Source organism: Xiphias gladius, chromosome 4 (assembly GCF_016859285.1).
Source record: "Xiphias gladius isolate SHS-SW01 ecotype Sanya breed wild chromosome 4, ASM1685928v1, whole genome shotgun sequence".
Classification (NCBI taxonomy): domain Eukaryota; kingdom Metazoa; phylum Chordata; class Actinopteri; order Istiophoriformes; family Xiphiidae; genus Xiphias; species Xiphias gladius.
In genome coordinates this window covers 19,999,002-20,018,869 of record NC_053403.1, presented here as the reverse complement: position 1 = coordinate 20,018,869, position 19,868 = coordinate 19,999,002, and the positions used below count along the sequence as shown (strand labels likewise).

At 38.5% G+C, this 19,868-nt stretch overlaps 1 protein-coding gene and 1 long non-coding RNA gene across 5 annotated transcripts; both read left to right on the top strand.

Annotated features, from left to right (window-relative positions):
* The first annotated feature begins 6,916 nt into the window (after window positions 1–6,916).
* Window positions 6,917–11,305, top strand: LOC120788654 (alpha-1-antitrypsin homolog). 4 transcript variants are annotated; one of them, XM_040124595.1, is made up of 5 exons: window positions 6,917–7,241; window positions 7,960–9,023; window positions 9,318–9,588; window positions 9,914–10,061; window positions 10,277–11,305. In XM_040124595.1, exons 2-5 carry the CDS (start codon window positions 8,408–8,410, stop codon window positions 10,466–10,468), a joined length of 1,227 nt encoding a protein of 408 aa, XP_039980529.1. In that variant the 5' UTR covers window positions 6,917–7,241; window positions 7,960–8,407; the 3' UTR covers window positions 10,469–11,305. The 4 variants fall into 4 exon arrangements, with proteins under 4 accessions (XP_039980529.1, XP_039980530.1, XP_039980528.1 ...); XM_040124596.1 differs by lacking the exon at window positions 6,917–7,241 and having other exon boundaries at window positions 7,900–8,079; window positions 8,399–9,023; XM_040124594.1 differs by lacking the exon at window positions 6,917–7,241 and having other exon boundaries at window positions 7,900–8,079; window positions 8,384–9,023.
* Window positions 11,306–12,244: 939 nt separating this feature from the next.
* On the top strand, window positions 12,245–15,030 carry LOC120789329. The gene is made up of 3 exons (XR_005707372.1): window positions 12,245–12,342; window positions 14,128–14,211; window positions 14,333–15,030. It is a non-coding gene; the product is annotated as an uncharacterized LOC120789329 (long non-coding RNA).
* The last annotated feature ends 4,838 nt before the right edge of the window (window positions 15,031–19,868 follow it).

The following is a 19,868-nucleotide window of genomic DNA, read 5'->3' as shown; positions in this document are numbered from 1 at the left end:
TGTTTAATATGCTAACAAATAACTTTTTTAAGCTCACAAATGTTTAAACTTCTAATAGCAAGTATGGTTTTGGATGCTAATTTATCTTTAAATATGAATAGTAATAGTATAATAACAGTAGTAGTAAAAGCAGTAGTTCCTCCATTGGACCCTGGATGGAGGAACTACTGTTTCCATCAGACACGACATGAGGCATGCTGTGGCAAACTTGTCTGTTTCAGTGTCAATCTGCTGTGAAAACCAAACAAAAGTCAACACTGCAGACTCTGCAGCAGCTGCAGCTGGGAGCCAACCTTCTTAAAAGACCCAGGGTACAAAGCCACTAAAACCCACATGGAGTAGGTATAGGCAGGCAGGACGCTATACCCCATGGCTCTGATCAGCACTGTCCTGGACTCTGGTAAGTGTGTTATTATTTCCGGCCCTTTACCTGTGCCCTGTTAATGGAGACATACAATAAAGTTTCACCTGTGTTTGACACATCACTGCTGTGCACTGGGCTTGCCTTTTGTGGACTATGTTGCAGCTTTTCTGGCCTTATCCAGTAGGAAAACTTCCAAGTGGCGACTCAGCCACACTCTATTGACTGTTCACCTCTGTATACCATTCCTACTATTCACTGAGCCAGAAATACAGACAAAACAGTGTTACACTAGATAAATTCATATGTGTTAGTACTCATTCTCCTGATAATACTGCTTATCCAAAAAAATCTAATGTTAGCAATTCAAATAATTCATCCCTTGATTTTAAGAACTGCCACGGGCTTTGCCTTCAACACCTAAATATAAATATTTTCTTCCGCTATTCAACTTGTAAATGTGTTTTTATTCTTACAGAAACCTGGCTTAGTGCCAAAATTCCTGATGAAGTCATATCCATTACTGGATATTAGTTATTTATATATATAAAATATAATATAATGTTTATATGTGATAGTAAAAGTAAAGGGGGTGGTGTAGTATTTTACGTAAAGAACTGTTTCTCTGTACATCTATCTAACTCATCATCATTATCTAAGAAATTTGATTATGTTGCTCTAGCTATCTGTGTTGGGGGAGGTGCTCAACTCACTGTCATTAGCATTGACACTGCTGATTGCTCTTTATAAAACAGTTAGAATAAAAAATAAATCAAACCCCTGGTTTTGACCCAAACTCCTAGCTATATATCATAGAAACAAACTGTGGTCAATTGCAAGAGCTTCTGGCACAAACACTGACTGGCAGAAATTTGGACAGCAGTGAAACTGTATCTTCACCTTTAAAAGAAAATCATAATCTGATTATTACCTATTCGCCCTCTCAAAGTGCAGTGGTAATGGAACAATATTCTAGAAATTAGTGAAGTGAACCAGTAAGTAATGGTAAAAGTTGGCCACACTCTAACATCACATAATTAACCCCCTTTTTATCCTCACTTCATATACTGTATATTACAAACACTTTCAAGCAGACCTGTCACATATTCAGAAATATACAATGCATAGATAAATATCAACATAAGAAAATCTCCTGGTGAGGACAACTTTGACCTACAGATTCTATGCCTCAGTGCTTCTGTTATTACTGCATCACCAGTAAACATTTTCAATTCAACCTTTACTTTTGGCAAAACCCCCTCAATATGGAAGACTGCTCAGGTGCTTCTATTGCTTAAAGGTGGTGACACTTTAGACCTAAACAACTATTGACCCATATCCAAGCTGTCCTGTCTTTCCAAAGTCCTAGAGTCACTAGTCAGCTCACTTCCATCCAAAGGTGATTTCACATACTCCAATCAGGATGTAGCAACATTTTAATCAAAACCTTTTGATAGTTGGTGGGTTGTTTGGTTGCTATCAATTATATCTGATCAAACGTCACCCAGATAGTCCTGATGAAGCATGAACTGAGATTTTAAGTGTTAAAATTGTAATAACTGATATTAATATTACTTTTGTTACTACTACTACTGCTAATAGAATTACTGCTACTACTAATAATAACTAATGTTTGTAATATTAATAATAATATTAATTATATCAATTAACATATTTTTATGGCATATTTAACAGTCAGTGGAGAGAGACAGGAAGGGAGGGGATGATGTGCAGTAAAGGGCTTGGAGTTCAAACCTGGGCCACTGTGGTAAAGACTCAGCCTTAATAGTATGCACCTTTAAATATTCCTAATTTAGTCTTGGATATTTAATGTTATGGTAAATACCTAAGATCTGAAGCCACAGTTTAAAAATAATATTTTTTTAACAATTATTTGTAGGATAAGCCCTTTCAGATGAACCATCTTGTTTTCAATGGGGGTTTTTAACACAAATATGCAGAGAATACAATACAATACTTATAATTAAAAAAAAACAAATAAGCATGTATAAACTCACACATACACAGACAAAAGCTCCCTGGCCAATCAACTCCCACGCCCAATGGTTCCCCTATGATGCCAAATGCATACAGTAAATGTACACAGACCCATACAAAGTGACATACATACATTAACATGCATTTACACATTGGAAATAAATTATTTACTTGTCTCAGATGTAATTAGAAGCAAGAGCAATTTGCCTAAATTTAAGTAAAAAGAGATAACTTAAAGTGATGAAAAGAATGAATTAAATAGAAAATTTGAATTAAACCATAGTTAACAATGTTTAGTAAAACCAATAGTTGAAAGTTTGTCTAGGAGGAGGTAGTGATCAACCATGTCAAATGTCTTATTAAGATCTATAAAATTGCTCTTGTAGGCATATTGTTGTAAAAATGTAAAGAAAACATCATTGGTACATTTTTAAAGGCAGTAGCTACGTCTGAAACCAGATTGGTTTGGAGATAAGATGGAAAAATTGTTAACATATTAAAATAGCTGATTAAAAATGATCTTTTCAAACACTTCTGATACGTTGTAATAATAGAAATAGGTCTATAGTTCTTGATATCGAGACGGTCACCACCTTTGTGCAATGGTTTTATCTTTGGCACATTTCCAGATTGATGGAAATTCACATGTAGATATGGATAAATTAAATAAACTGGACAGAGGATATGCTGGAACATGAGAGGCAAGCCTTATGGACCTTTTTTCCAAACCATCTGGATAAGCACCTGATCTTAGACACAGATAACCTGTTAAACATCAATTGGACAGATTATTCTAAAGGAGAAGGAGCTGCCACGTATAAAGTTATTCAGTGAAATGTCAGAAAAGGGTAAATCAGAAAAATGTGAACTGCAGACAGAGGAAAAATGTTGGTTGAAGGCATTGGCAATTATAGAAGGAACATTACCAATTTCATTACTGACTCTAATTTGAATAGTGGAGCTTTTGTAGGCTCTAGTAATTATACTATTGATTCTCTCCCAAAACTGATTAGGGTTATTAAAGTCATTAGCTAAATAGTCTTTACAATAATTGGATTTAGCTTTTCTTTTTTTGGTTGTGCATTTATTTCTTAAATGTTTATACGCAATCCAATCAGTCTCTTTAAAGAGACTTATAAGGTTCTTTAAAGAGACCTATAAGATCATCATTAATCCAAAGTAAATGTCTACTTTTAACCTTAATTCTCATCCAGTGGGCAATTTTGTATATAGGAAAATGCCCTGCAGCCAGCAGACTTATTTTTATCTCTGGGGACAGACAGGAGTCCTGAATTCTGAGAATGCAGAGCATGGCATGGAATATAAGATTTAAGGAGATCAGACAGGTATGAGGGGGCACGCCCATTTAAAAAAATTAAAATTAAAAGCACCTTAAAGTCTATTTTGACAGTGATAGGGAGCCAATGAAGGGAAGCTAAAACTGGTGTAATGTGGTCACATTTTCTGGGATTAGTTAAAATTCTCGCCACAGCATTCTGAACCATTTGAATCCTTTTAGTACTAGCATGTGGCAGGCCACAAAACAAAATGTTACAATAATCTAATATCAATGAAAAAAAAGTGTAAATTAGGATTTCAGCATCTGCCATGGCCAGAAAAGACAGAATTTTAGCTACGTTATGTAGATGAAAAAAGGCGGTCTTAGTAATGTATTTAATGTGCCGATCGAAGGAGAGGGTAGCATCAAATGTGACACCCAGATTCGTGGCTGTCAGACTATGAGAAATCACTTAGTTGTTGAGAGTTACTGTTACTTGATCAAACTGGTGTCTATGTCAGGCCAGGCCAATGACCAGCATTTCAGTTTTAACTGAGTAGAGAAGCAGGAAATTTCGAAACATCCAGTTTTTCACAGCAGACAAACAGACCTCTAATTTCATAATTTGAGAAGAGTCATCAGCCTTTATAGGCACATACAGCTGGGTATCATCAGCGTAGCAGGGAAAATTGAGTCTATAAATAAGTTGGCCAAGAGAGGAAATATAAAGAGAGAAAAGCAGAGGGCCAACCGAGCCCTGGGGTACTCCATATTTCCTATCAGAATATGTTGATGTATTGTAGGACACATACTGTGTTCTTTCACATAAGTAGACCTCTAACCAGATGAGGGCCAGGCCAGAGACGCCAAATTCGTTTTCCAGTTGGTCTGGAAGTATAAAATGGTCTATGGTATTGAGAGCTGCACTGAAATCCAGTAAGAGGAGGTGGAACCTAAATCCATTTAAAGCAAAATATCATTTACTAAGTGTCGTTTCAATTGAGTGATAGGCCCTGAAGGCAAACTGAAAAGGTTCAAAAAGATTATTGTTAGAGAAGTGTGCCGAAGGCTGCTGAGACACAATTCTTTACAGTGTTTTTGAAAATGGAAGGTTAGACAAAGGATAATAGTTGGTTAGACAGTGGGACAGTGCTGGTAGTCAATGATAAATACTCAGCACTGTAAGTCCCAAAACTGGCCAGAGATCTTTGAAGAGTTTAGCTGGCAGAAGGTTGAGGAAGCAGATAGTGGCTTTAGAAGCCAGCACCATCTTAGACAATGATTCAAGAGATTTAATTTCAAGATTTGTAGAGCAGAAACTATCTGGGACTTAACATAATGCTCATTTGGTTCTACAGTAGTAGCTGGAAAAGAAGAGCTGATTTTGTATCTACTCTCATTTGTTTTGCTGCAGAAAAATCTGCAGAAAATCATGAACTCTAAAGGGCGAGGAGCTAAGAGACAGCTGCTTTCGAGTAAGTTTAGCTACAGTGTCAAAAAGAAATCCAGAATTGTGTTTATTGTTACTGACTAAGTCAGAGAAGTATGCTGCTCCAGCAGTGGAGAGAGCAGGCTTGTAATTTAATACACACTTGTTCCACTGGAGGTAGAGAGCTTCTGCTTTTTGATTTTCGCCATTTTTGCTCCATTCTCCTGCAGGCCTGCGCCAGAGCATGTGTTTCCTCAGTGAACCAGGGTGTAGATCTCTTTGACCATCTAGTTTTGGTGGCAAGAGATGAGACTGAATCCAGAGGACTAGACACAGCTAGGTTTAATTCAGTGGCTCAATTTTCAACAGGGCCCTTCGCTGCAGTGACAGGAGCCAGGAACACTGGCAATCACTCACCAAGAGCAGTTAAAGTTGAGGGACCAATATGTTGAGTGGTATATACAGGATAGTATCACTTCAAATTTAATAAGAAAGTGGTGGTCAGAGATAACCGAAGTGATGGGAGAGACATTCAGATTAGACACCTCTATCCCGTGGGATAGAATCAGGTCAAGAGTGTTACCACTGCAGTGAGTAGGTTCTCGCACAAACTGGGTGAAAAGTAACAATATCAATAGGTGCTAGAAAGGGTTTACTTAAACGGTCACAGGCTTTATTCAGGTGGATGTTGAAGTCACCAATAAATAGAAACTTCAGATTACCACAAAATGGAATGGATGGAGTCTGTTGCCCTGCAGAAAGCAATTCATAACTCATGGAGATGGTTTTAATACTACAGCCTCAAAAGAGTTAAAGATACGATTAGAGGTTAAATAGATCTACAGATTAATGCCACACTCCCTCCCCGTTTAGTAGCCTGGGCAACATCTGAGACATCTTGTCTTTTTAGTGGAAAATTTTGGTGGTCTGCACATATGATGATGTGGAAATACAATTGTGATTACACTGAAATTCTGTTTTGAGGAATTTTGTCAGATGCTTTGTGATACAGTTCACTGCCATCAGGGGTGGTAGTGAACCGTATGGCACCATTAACTAATCAAGGAATGGTGATTAGTTAATGGTGATTTGCATATTTAGGAAACTTGTGAGTAATTTGGCTGGGGAGGGAGACAGTCCCAATGTTGTAAATCTGGCTATCTGTCTGATAATCTATAGTCTGACGATTTTCCTGGATAGACTTTTCTAAACCAGTGGCCTCCAAAACCGCACTTCCTATAAACCTAGCAGGCTTTCTAATAACCTATGACCTGCCGAGTGCTAAGCCCCTAATGTAAGACCTGATGTAAACACCTGTCTATATTTCTAGATAAAATAGCAGGGCATACTTCAGTAGGATGAAATGCAATCTACTTTCAGCAGGTCAGGGTGCCCAAGAAAGAAGGCCAGTTATCCACAAAACCAAATCCCTGCTCTCTACATTGATGAGCCGGCCAGAAGAAACCCTACTGTACATCTCATCATTACTCTGCGTGGGTAAGGGACCAGAGTCAATTAATTGATTCCAACTCATTTTTCTGGCAAACCCAAATGTCCTGGCTAGGCTACATGTTGTGATCTCTAACATCTTCATCTTAACGTTATTTGTGCCAACATGGATAACTATGTTGCTATAACTAGTGTTAGTGCTGGGGTGTGCCTGGGTTCCCTATTTCTCCCTCTAAGATGCCAGTACCCTCACATTATCCTCAGTGTGAGAAGCGCTGGCCCCAAGTAAGCAGTAAACATTGGCTGGCGATGCTTATCTAACACTGCGGGTGATGGAGTCCCATATAACTAATGTGCGTTGTTAAACCCTGTCAGGAAAGGTGGAGGAGACACGCAGGCCAACAGGGCTACCAATGGGGCTGGCAAGGGTTGAGACCTAGTTTGCAGTCAGGAGAGATGACTGCAACCATGCCACACAACCATTTGCTTGCTATTATGAGCAACGGTGATGAACTCCGCACCGTCTGCCAATGAGGCTATGCTAGTTCTAACACTAACGCTTACAGGTTCGCTGTCGGGCCTGTGGCTAATGCTATCCTGAGTACCCATCATATCTAAGGTAACGTTAGGAGAACTGTTTGCTGACAGATACATCTCTGTAGCAGAGACACCCTGTCTACAAGAGCGGAACATCTAACACAAGCTATCGTAATAGCATGATTGAGGTAACGTTAGCTGTAGGGAATGAGAGACTAAATTGATAAGCTAGGCTAGGCTAACAGTGCAGCAAACGGCTACGCTAGGCTAACAGGGCAGCAAACAGCTAAGCTAGGCTAACAGGGCAGCAAACAGGCTACCATCTAAGAAATTGTGAGAAACAAGTAACAACTCAAAATAAGAATCTAGCCCACAGAGAGTAGCCAAAGATAAGTAAATAAATCAAGAAATTTTGAAAAATTAAGAAAAATGAGAAGGAGCAGAGAGCAACTGTCGGTCTCATGGAAAATCATGTTGTGCGTCATAGGGAGCAGCCAAAGTTTAGACAACAGAATCAACAAAGAATAGACCTTGAGTTCACTGACCAATAATATTGGTGAATTGCTATATGATTTAGCCTTGCTATTTCATGAAAATGGCAAAATTTTTTGTTTTCAGAATGGATTTCAAGTGAAAATTAGAATGACTATACAGACTGAAATGGGGTTCATTCATGTTTCCCTGAATACTGAAAGGCCAGTGATTTCTGGTGTATCAGTTAATTTATCTAAGCATGTGATGATTACTGTAAGCATGAAGATATGTCATCTGTACATTGCAGTACAGATAAATTCACACACATTTTTAACCAGCCCATTATCTCACTGCCGGTTCTTTACCCATGTTGTCCTGAGTGAGTTGTGTTGCATCAGTGAAGATAGTCTAACCAGATATCTCTTAGTACAGGACACAGATGAGGGACTGGTGTTGGTTAATTTTTGACTGAACTGTCAGCTGACTCTCAGAGTTCCTTTATATAATGGGGAAGTTTCTAGCAAACTGTCTGCAGCAAAGAGGACATTAAAGGTAAGCATAGCACTTTACAGAAATATGGTAACGTTTTTAGGTAACTTTAACCTTTGGGTAACTTAGACTTAGATTAATTGGTAAAAGTTAGACGTGGAAGTGAAGCTTTGAAGACATGGTGACAAAATATATCATAGTTTGGAAGTAAAGCTGTTTAGAGGCAAAGCATATCATCAATATGTCCTGTTTAATTTAAAAGTATTAACCTGTCAAAATTTCATTGCAAAAAATCATGTTGAATAGGGTTGTATATTATCAAATAATACTAAGACCTACTGTGGTTGAACATAACTCACTTCCTTAGATTTTCCCTGGACAGGGTGTTAAGATGCGCGGTATCTCTGCCAGTTGTGCCCTAGCAGCACTGCTGCTGGCTGTAGCCTGCACAGACCACCACCATCACCAAGACTCTGAACACAGCCATGAGGGTGAGCTGAGCTGCCACAATCTGTCCCCTCCCAATGCTGACTCCGGCTTTGCCCTCTACAAAAGTCTGAATGCCAAGACTGCTGCTGGAAAGAACATCTTCTACTCACCACTGGGCATCTCCACCACCCTGTCCATGCTGTCTACAGGGGCCCGTGGTGAAACACACAGGCAGTTGTTCTCCATCTTGGGCTACAACACTCACAACCAGGCACAGATCAACGAAGCATATGAGCATCTTTTCCACATGCTTGGCCACAGCCAGGAGAATCAGCAGTTGGATGTCGGCAATGCTGTTGCAGTGCGCTCTGGCTTCAATCCTCTGGAGAAATTCCTTAAGGATGTCAAGCACTACTACTCTGGTGAGAGCTTCCATGTCGACTTTACAAAACCTGATGAGGCTGCTGCTGAGATCAACAGATTCATTTCAAGTAAAACACAGGGCAAGATAAAAGACATGGTGAGGGACTTGGACCCTGCAATGGTCATGGTGCTGATCAACTATGTCTACTTCAGAGGTAGGACATGTGCACAAATAGAAAAATTCTTTAAAAGAACACACCATGCATGCAGCTAGACAACTGCTTTGAACACATAGAGAAGCTGTATCTGTACAAGTTCAGATGCACATTTCATTGTGTTAAGGACAGAGCATTCCATGTATATGTGAAAAATAGCAGTGTGAAAGATATGAGAAAAGCATAACAATTATGGAGCATGTTGCAACATTTTAAAACATGTATATACTATCATTTGAGTATACGTACTGTATCTATATTGTTTTCATCTTCCCCCTCCATTGTCTCGTACAGGACAGTGGGAGAAACCCTTCAATGTTAACCTGACACACAAGGCAGACTTCCATGTGGACAAAACCACCAAAGTTCAGGTGGACATGATGGAAAGAATGGGACGCTACGACTTCTATCAGGACACTGACAACCACACCACTGTCATCATGCTGCCCTACAAGGGCAATACCTCCATGATGATCGTCCTGCCTGATGAAGGCAAAATGAAGGAGGTGGAGGACTACATCAATAAGGACTACATCAGACACTGGCACGACAAGCTCTTCAGAAGGTAAACGTAATTAGTTTCAATATGTTTTGAATCTGGGCCCTTGTGGTTGTAAAGTATGTTGTAGATACATTTACATTGTGGTTACCTGTATAATTATAGGGAATGCCTCAGTGTATGTTGGGCTTTTATGCACAGAGACAGCATAACCAGTGACTGCATGAAAATAACCTGGATAAACTAGTGACTGAGAAAATGTTAAATGGATTAAATGTATTTGATTTGCTCAATGTGTTCATATTTAGTACAGCTCAAGTTGAGTAAACTAGCCATAAGTCAACTGTATTCTCCGGTCATTCTGACACTGGTGATGTTCTGTGTTTCTCAGTTCTGTGAATCTGTTCCTGCCAAAGTTTTCTATCTCTGCTGATGCCTCCCTGGATGACACACTTAAAGAATTAGGAATGACAGATGCTTTTGCAAACAATGCTGATTTTTCTGGCATGTCTTACGAGGTCAAACTCAAAGTCTCGAAGGTAGGCTCAGCAAACATGCCTTCACATGTTTGTTATGTTGTGAGAGCTTTAATGGAATATGGCTATTTCATAACAATTATTCATGGAAGAATATGAAAATTTTCACAAATCCGTTGATGCTGCAGACCCTTTTATAACTTGTACCACCTAAACTTTTCCGAGATATGCTCTAAATAAAACTGGACGCTGACTGCCTCCTCCTGGTTCCTCGGCAGGTATCCCACAAGGCTGTGCTAAGCGTGGATGAAACAGGAACAGAGGCAGCAGCTTCCACCACCATCGAAGTCATGCCCATGAGTATGCCTGAAATCATGACACTCAACAGGCCCTTCTTGGTCTTCATTCTGGAGCATTCCACTGGGAGCATCCTCTTCATGGGCAAGATCAACAACCCCACAGCAATGTAAAGATGCTGGGGAAATGAGTGTTACATTTGTTACATTTTCACACTGCAGTAAGTTTCAGTAGCTTCTGAACATTAGCTAATTTTTACCTCAGCATTTGGAAGCCTTGTAGAGATGTCATAGTGATAATAAGAGAATTGAAGAGAAAATGAATAGAGGATAGTTTGATGAGTAAGTCAACAGATCTGTCATCAAGTAACAGAAATGTTTGTCTACTAATAAGCTTGTAGTATGTCAGCATGACATATTTATTACCATCTGTCATTTGAACCTGACTAGGTGAAAAATGTCTAAATACGTCATTATATATTGTATCCATCCGGAATGTTGTATATGATGCAGTTAATAGAAAACATTAGCAGATATATCAGTTGAAACATCTGCTAACACATTGAAACAAAGTGTTATTGTGCTATTGTTGTTTCGACATGTTTCAACATGAAGTGAAATAAAGTCTTGTCATGAACAACTGGCATTTTATGTTTTTAGATATATTTATTAAATTTTATTTTAATCTTTCAATATAATATTGAGGTCACAGATTTAATTATCTGAGGATGTACAATTTACAGTACCACTAAATGCTAAACTATTAAGCTACCAGTTGTTTTTCCAGAATGGAATTAAAGTTAAAATTAGTTGAAATGCTAATTTTGAATTTTGAATGAGTCTCTTTATATCTCTCCCAAAGGCCACTTATTTCTGGTGTATCATTTGATTTCTAGTATTGTGTGATGATTATTGTAAGCTCATACGCATTTAATGCACCTTATTAGAAAACACACACATACGTTTGTAACCAAAAATACACTACCTTACCAGTGGACAGCAAAAGAGGCCCGTCTTATTATTAGCACCATTATATATATATATATATATATATATAATATTATTATATTATTATATTATATACTATATTATAATTATTAGTTTTATTATTAGTCTCATTATTACTACATTTTTATGTGGAACCTGTATTGTGCTATGCCCCCCGCTCTCAACTGAGCTGGTCGAGGCAGACGGCCGCCCACCATGAGCCAGGGACTGTTCTAGACCTGCTCTATATGAAAAGTGCCCTGAGATAACTTCTGTTATGATTTGGCGCTATATAAATAAAACCGGATTGAATTGAATTACAAATAAAACCGGATTGAATTGAATTGAATTGAATTGAATTGAATTGAATTGAATTGAATTGAATTGAATTGAATTGAATTGAATTGAAATTGTACCTACTCTTCAACCAATCAGTTCGTTGCGGGAAAAAAAAAAAATGCACGTTACCTCTAGATTAACTATATGTAGCTGTTAGGGTGCACTCTACCTGGTAGCCTTATTAGCCAAAATGAAATATAAATAAACATAAAAAGCTAGTATTTGCAGCATATTAAATTTTTTTAACCGAATTATTTTATATCAAAATGATAACAACAGACTCAGAGCTGACCAGCTCATATTCATATGTTTTCCCAAAATAGAACTACATAAAAAATCCTGGAAGACTATTGATGTTCTCCTTGTGAAAGCAACACTGCCGACTGTCCGACCAAATTGTCATTGGTCGGACGACAGCATATTTACCAATCAATCGGCCAGTCAACTGGGAAAATGCAGCCTTAGATTTCACAAACACACACGTGCGTTTGTAACCCACAGTTTTAGAAAAAATCCCCTACATCAAAAGGAGTTCTTTACCCATATTCTGTTTAGTGAGTTGTGTTATCAATAAAGATGGTTTTGCCAGAAATCTCTACGAACAGGACAAGAAAAGAGACTGATCCTTGTTAATTTGTAATAGAACTGTCAGCTGACCCTCTTCGATGTACTGAAAATATTGGTGAAGTTTCTGCCAAACTGCAGCAAAGAGGACACTAATGGTAAGTGTAGCTCTTTATTGAAATATTCTGAGCATTTCATGTAATTTAGAAATGGAGCTGAATCTTGAATACATATGGACAAAATGTATGATGTTATGGAAGTCTAATGCTGTTCAGAGGTAATAAGGTATCATTACCGTGTCCTGTTTAAAAGGTATTGAGTCACTACCTGCTGTCAGCTTTATTCTTTCTATTCACTACATAATACGAAATGTTCTGAGATAACTCTTGTCATTTTTTTCTTTTTGTTTTATTTTGTTTTTGGTCTTGGTTATGAGTTTGTTAATTAGGGCCAGAGCACCGACCGGTGCAAGGACCCTATTGAAATTGCTATGTTTATTAGGGACCGAGCACCGTCTGGTGCACGGACCCTATTGAAACTGCTATGTTTATTATTATTACTATTATTATTATAATTATTGTTATTTTTAGGACAGGTTCATCGCATTTTTGAGGGGCTAAAGTTGCTTGAAAACTCACGTAACTATGCACACGCGTCAGATGTGGTGAAAATTTACATTTTTTATCGGCTTTCCACGTAGGTGTGGCCAAATCCTCCTCAAATGTTGTTTATGTTTATGTTATTGTAATAATTGTGAGTTTTCATCAAAAGCCAAATTTTGATGCTTCGCCATGAAACTCCATGAAACAGGAAGTTGTTGTTGAGGAGGTATGGTAGCTCTGGGTATGTTTCACCCACATGTACAAAATTCGGTAGGCATGAAAAATCCAAGACTTACAAAAAAGCCTCTCAGAGCCATACCTAAGCCCAACAGGAAGTCAGCCATTTTGAATTTACAATGCAATTTTGGCACCATTTTTGCCATTTACAGCTGTTACACTTTGATGAACTCCTCTTAAAGAATTAATCAAAGCAAAATCATATGTGGTCAGTCTAATCTAAAGACCTTCATGACACCTAATTGCAAAGCTTTTTAGTTTTTGCTGAACAGTGTCACCGTGGAGGCGTGGAGAATTTCAATGTTTCACCATGAAAAAGGAAGTTGTTGTATCTCATTTATACATTGTCCAATCTGCCCCAAACTTTACATGCTTGTTAAGAGTCCTGGCCTTGAGACATCTACATGCTCATATTAAGTTATACGCTTACCTACTGGCAACAGGAAAGGACATGTCTTATACTTTGATGTACTCCTCCTAGTAGTTTGGCGAGATCCACCTGACATGTGGTCAGAAAAGCCTTAAGACCTTGATGATGCTTTATTATGACGATTGTGACTTTTTATTGAATGGCGTTTCTTCGGCGGTGTGGCAAATTTCGATGTTTTGACATGAAAACAGAAACCGTTGTAACTCGAATCCACAACATCAGATCTTTCCCAAATTTTACATGTTCATTAAGACTCCTGGCCTAAAGACATCTACATGCCAATATTTAGTTATAGTCATCGCTCCACCTAATGCCAACAGGAAGTAAGCCTTTTGTGAGAATCATAATTTTATTTACATAAAGGTTTCATGATCTTGTCTACACTTATTCAACAACATAATGCATGTTTGATGCAAGTTGTCTAGAGCCACATCCTGGACACAGGAATTAATACAAAATGTGCAATATGTAATGTCCGCCACCACGCACTTGATGCAGGAAATAAAATCTTACTTGTTTGTGCAATCTCCAGTTGTTGTGAAAGTGCACAGCTGCATCAACCAGCATCCCACTAGCAACTCTATTGTGAACATAGTAGTATATATATATATAGTATACTTACTGTGGTTGAACTCAACTAAAAATTTTCTTTGATTTTCTTTTCATATGGACAGGCTTTAAAGATGCAAGGTATCTTAGGTGTTCACTTGCAGCACTGCTGCTGTCTGTAACCTGGGCAGACCACAACCACCAAGAGGGTGAGCTGAGCTGCCACCAGCACTCCTCTCCTAATGACGACTTTGCTTTTACCCTCTGCAAAAGTCTGATTACCAGTGTTTCAAACTAGACACTGACTGCTGTCTCCTGGTTCCTCCACAGGCATCAAAAGAGGCTGTGCTGAGAGTGGATGAGATTGAAACAGTGGCAACAGCCATTTTTACGTTGATGTCCAGGAGTATTCATGAAACCATGGAATTCAACAGGCCCTTCTTGGTCTTTATCCTAAAGAAATCCACCAGGAACATCCTCTTCACAGTCAAGATCAACAATGTAAAGGCACACACTAGGGAAATAGATATTACATTTGTTACATTTTAGTTAATTTTTTCCTCATACAGCCCTGTAGAGATGTTAAAGTCATATTAAGCCAATTGGGACGATGATGATTAGAGGATATATTAATGAATAAGACAAATGATCTATCACAAATAACAACATTGTTAGTCTGTTAATCTGTTTGCAGTCTTCCAGCATGACACAGTTATTTCCAACAGTCATCTCAACCTGGCTATATGTCTAAAGGTTGAAATACATCATTATACAGTATACTTCAGTGGCGACGTTTAAATATAAGTGACATATAACATTACACTGCTAGCAAAGCATGGAGATGTTTATGAAAGGATTGCCAAGTAAACATAAAACAGACGATGAACCAACACAGACTGCTTCAAACATCGCAGGAACCAAAACAAAGACAAGAAGATGTGATGAAGTACTGTATATCTTGCCCTTGGCTTTGCCAGTCTCAAAACATTTGCCTCTGACAAAATTAAGCCAGAAAATTTAAGACACCAATTGGAGACTTCACATAGAGGATGTAAAGAGAAGAACACTTATAAACTTTTGTGTCCAACAAAGTCACATTACTAAAGTGGCATCTATACCAATGTTCAACTCGCTTCCTACAAAGTAGACTGCAACAGCCATCAAACTAAAGGCTAATCCCCTGTCAAACAACACTGTTGTGACATGCAAAGAGATACAGAAGAACTGATTAATGACATATTTCACAGAAAGTCCTGATGGCTATCAGGTGAGAAGTTGCTATCCAGGCTGGTTGAATTGCAGGACGTGATTAGAATCTTATTTGAGGAAGAGGGGAATGAACTTGACCACAAATTTAAAGATATCTTTATCATGAAACTCACAAACCTCAGTGACATGTGTTAGAAACTCAATGAACTAAATCTGCAGATGCAGGAAACCATCACACACCCTCCACTACATGCAGATAAAATCATGTCATTCACAAGAAAAGTGGAGATTTGAGATGCTTTGAGATTTGAGATGAAATAGGGTTATATAGACTAATTTGAGAGCCTGGAATCATACACTGAGGTCAACAAGCTGCAGAACACAGTGATCCCAGGTATGAAAACTCATAGTTCTGCCCATATTACCCAGTGGAGGATACTGAGAAATATGACTGAATTTGAGACCTCTTCAGTGCAATACCAACTGCTGAGTGCAGCACAGCACCAATCTGACCTCTTATTGAATGAGGCTGCCGTTCAAGTCCGAGACCATGGCTGCATTTTGGAGGGGAGGACTATCCACTGCAAGGCCAGAAAGCCCTGGTTACACATCTACCTTTTGCCATATCCTACTTGTGTGAGACGTTTTTATGCAGTTGCCTCAATCAAGTAAAAACACGGGTCAAAAATGGGCACTGAAAATTGACTAAGGGTGGCAGTCTCACAGCTAATGCCCCACTTTGAGAGGATCAGCAGCACAAAGTCAGCCCACACCAGTCACTGAAAATATTGCAGGACTATTATTATTATTATTATTATATTTACCCACAAAAGGGGGGCTCAGCAGAAGAAGTTTGGGGACCACTGATATATTGTGTCCAGCTGATTGTCATATATGACACAATTTATAAAAACATTGATGCATGTGCTGCACTTGTAGCACCAGCTGACACGGCGATCAAACTTGAGTAGTGTTGTTCTCTTGTTGTTTCAAAATAGTTCAACATGAGGCAAAGTAAAGACAAATAAAGCTGGCATTTTATGTGTTATTTTAACACACTTTCAATCAATAATTCAGTATTACAATCAACATTAATCATATTCAGTAGTTGTTTTATGATTTACAGTATGAAAAAAGTTATTTTCTGAACAAATGTTAGCATTTAATCAATGACTAGTGGCCACTTTATATTGTCTACAGCATAGGTAGTACTGGAAAAAGGATTTGCTGTAATTTTGAGGTAAATTAATTAAAACTATGCCTTGCAGCTATACTAGTTAATAACACTCCACATCATGTAAACTGAACACCAGTGGTTGCTGATGCAGGTCCTACCTGAACTCCGTTGAGTTCAATGGGTCTCTCACAGTGTCGCTTCACTCAAGGTGCATGATGGAAGCCAGGTCTGATTTCCTCTGGTACGTTGTCAATAATGCTCATAGCTTGGCCTTGGTTTCAGTTGATTTAGGTTAGTGCATCAACAAAAACACCAGTCCAGTTGTTGGTGGTAATGTTCCTGTGAACTACTTTTGGGACTGACACTTATCAAACAACATGAAGAAGTTGAAGACTGTGATATCTGGAATTGGTCATGAATGATCCAAATAAATGGAAAATCTATAAAAAATTATTAGTTTTTGAATTTCAGTTATAATTATATTACAACCAGATCTATAACAACAATGAAATATCAATATAATGAAGACAGTTGGAGCACTTTGTTGGTAGAGTACAGCTTCAGATAATATTACAGCAAGAACGACAATCACAACCATTTATTAAAATTGCAAGGGTATATTACACAGTAAAGTATTAACCATACAGCCAATACTCTTCAAGTATAACAAACACAACAAGGTGCAAATGGTGAATCCTTGCTAGAAATTGCATACAGTTGTATGTGTGTGTGTGTGTGTGAGTGTGGGTGTGAGAGAGAAAGAGAGAGCTTGTATATACCCGTGTGAGGGCGTGTAAGAGAGCGAGAATGACAAAGGATTATGAGCATGAGGTGGGAAACTTCAGTGTCCAAATAAGTGTGGATGTATGCAGCACATTAGTAGAGAAAGAGAGAGGGAGAGCATCTAAGATCTATCTAAGTTGAAAAAACAACTTTAAAGAAGAACAAAGAACTACAGTAGGTCAAAGACCAGGCTAAAACACAAAAATAAATTCACAGTAGAAAAACCTGCTAAGCAACCAGCATTAAAATACAAGCATTTAGCATCTCTTTACAAACAAATCCTCAGCTAACTTTGCCCAGATGTCTGCCTAATTTGATGGTTGCACAGGCAAGCAACCAATTGTGTGTGTCTGTCTGTCCTTACCGCCAAATAGCGTTAAGGAGATCCAGCAGTTCGTGGAAATTTGCAATCCTGCTTTTTCTAGCTTGTCAGCTGGGTTGGGCCTTGCGTCACCAGTTGGGTTCAACGTGTTTGAGGCAAAGGAAGAGTCGTCAACATTCAGAAACAAAAGGGAGTCGATTAACTTCCATATCTTTTGAAACTGCATATCCTGAGGTGAAAGTTAACCAGTTACAATAACTAATTATCACATAAACACTGGAGTATCTTACAATAAAAAACCATGGCCAATGGTATGCATGAAAATGTGGTCCTTTGATCTTTGTCTCTGTTCTGCAGAAAAAGGGTATCTTTATAACGATGGTGTAAGATACAGCAGAGAGCGATCAAAGTTTGTACGAATGCTGGTTTTTATGGATAAAATAACATGGTTCTCTGGGCTGCTAAAACAATGGCAACTGATTCCATAGGCACAGTTCAGGCAGGAAGTTGATAAGCAGAGGATTGTGGGAAACTGAGTCCATGTGGAGACATGTGATGCCCCTACAACACTGATAAGAATAATAGCTCATATTTGAAATTGCCAACATGAATTTTAATGAATATTAATGTTCTTTCCTTAGGCATTCTCTTAGATTGAAACTTTTCAGAATAATATGTCTGTTTTATGAAAAGTAGACCTACATGCCTCTAGGTAACTCATTTTAATTGCTTTATTAATTGTATGTGCAATCTGCATTTTTTTTTACCATCATCTGAATGTAACTAATATTTTATGATTATTTTGTTACTTATTTGTTCATTATCTGGAAATGTAATAAAACAATTAAAGCATTTGAGCTTGATTGAGCACAGTCAGCATAGCTGTGGAGGTTTGTGGGAAAATGCAGGTGTTTGCGGAGCCTGCTAAAGGCATGTGTTTCATCCCAAATAATCCTAGAAATATAGCAACTCTAGTGTGCTCTTTCATGTGTAACCTGGTAGTGCTGACCATAAAATGCTGCCTGCTCTTCCTTCTCTGGGAGTTCACCTCGGTCTTCACAGCTGCTATCTACATTCCACCTCAGGTGGACACCAACACGGCACTGTCTGATCTGCATGAGGCATACAGCTGCTTGACTGGCATACAGCTACCTGACCAGCAAACTGCATAGAGCTAGGGATGTCTCCAGATCAGAATTTTCAGATTCCACTCAGAGTTGGCACTTCTAACTGATGCTTCAGCATAAATGGAGTGAGGTATCGTATTTGGGTGTGCTTGTGGTTAATTGGTTCCGGCTTTCTCTTATCTATAAATATAAAGCATCAGCATTATGGATGAGTCTTAGGCGGTCAGGTCCATCCATGTGTGCAAACCTTAGTTCTTGCTAAATGAATATGGACATATGAACGTGGTTTGGAAAAGCATCCATGTCGGGAATAAGTCATGGCAGTGACAACCAAGCACAAGATAATTATTTGGCTAACATTAAAGTTACTATTGCAGTACATCCTGACACACAGCCAAGCTGCAGTGATGGAGGTAATGTTAGCTAAGTGGCAGACACTGACAATTAGGAGCATATGGGCCTATAAAAGTCTGACTTGAGAAGTACCCCTCAGGTCTCTTTGGAATCAAAAAGCGGTCATTCATCATGCTATCACAATCGAGGGTGGCTTGAATATTTCATCTAGGGGATGCTGCTTTAAGTGCTTTCTCCTGTGCAGAAAATTTCGCTCTTCTCTGTCCACATGGGAACCAGCTTTTACTACCAAAGGCTTCAGTGACTGGAAACACACGGTAGATGCTAATAAAGGACTTAACAGACATCGGGCTTCCAATGAACATTTGGCCTGTTTTAGTCTGTGGAAAGAAAGAGAGCAGTGCATAAAGAAAGGGAAACACATCTCTACGCAAGTAAATGCAGATCAGCTCCGGAAAAATCTGTAGTGTTTTTAGTATTACTAATGTTTCAGAGTTTCTAGTTTCAAATCATTTGCCTTTAATGGGTCTACTAGATGCCATTGATATAATGTTAGAAGAAGGAAGTGGGTGTTTTCTATCCTTATTTGACTTCAACATAAGGAAAAACCCTCATTTGACCCAAATTGTGAAGTTGATTCCCCTGAAACAACACTTACACAAGTCATGAGATGCTAAATGAGCTAATCAGCATACTGACCAATGTTGTGACTGAAGCAATTGTGAAAGAAATTGGGGATTCAAGGTTCATGATCAAAGTAGATGGAATGAGGAATCCTACTGGAGAAGAACATGTCTCCGTAGTTACTTGTTTTCTTAAGAAGACAGCATTGGAAACCACAAAATGACTGTTGATGATGCTGGGAAAACATGGAGGTGCCCAGCTGCTTTTGTA

Excerpts from the sequence above, each read along its gene's own strand:
- LOC120788654 (XM_040124595.1), top strand. The coding sequence starts at position 8,408 with ATGCGCGGTATCTCTGCCAGTTGTGCCCTAGCAGCACTGCTGCTGGCT. Across the intron at positions 9,589-9,913 it reads CACGACAAGCTCTTCAGAAG|TTCTGTGAATCTGTTCCTGC; the intron begins GTAAACGTAATT and ends TGTGTTTCTCAG. Across the intron at positions 10,062-10,276 it reads TCAAACTCAAAGTCTCGAAG|GTATCCCACAAGGCTGTGCT; the intron begins GTAGGCTCAGCA and ends GTTCCTCGGCAG.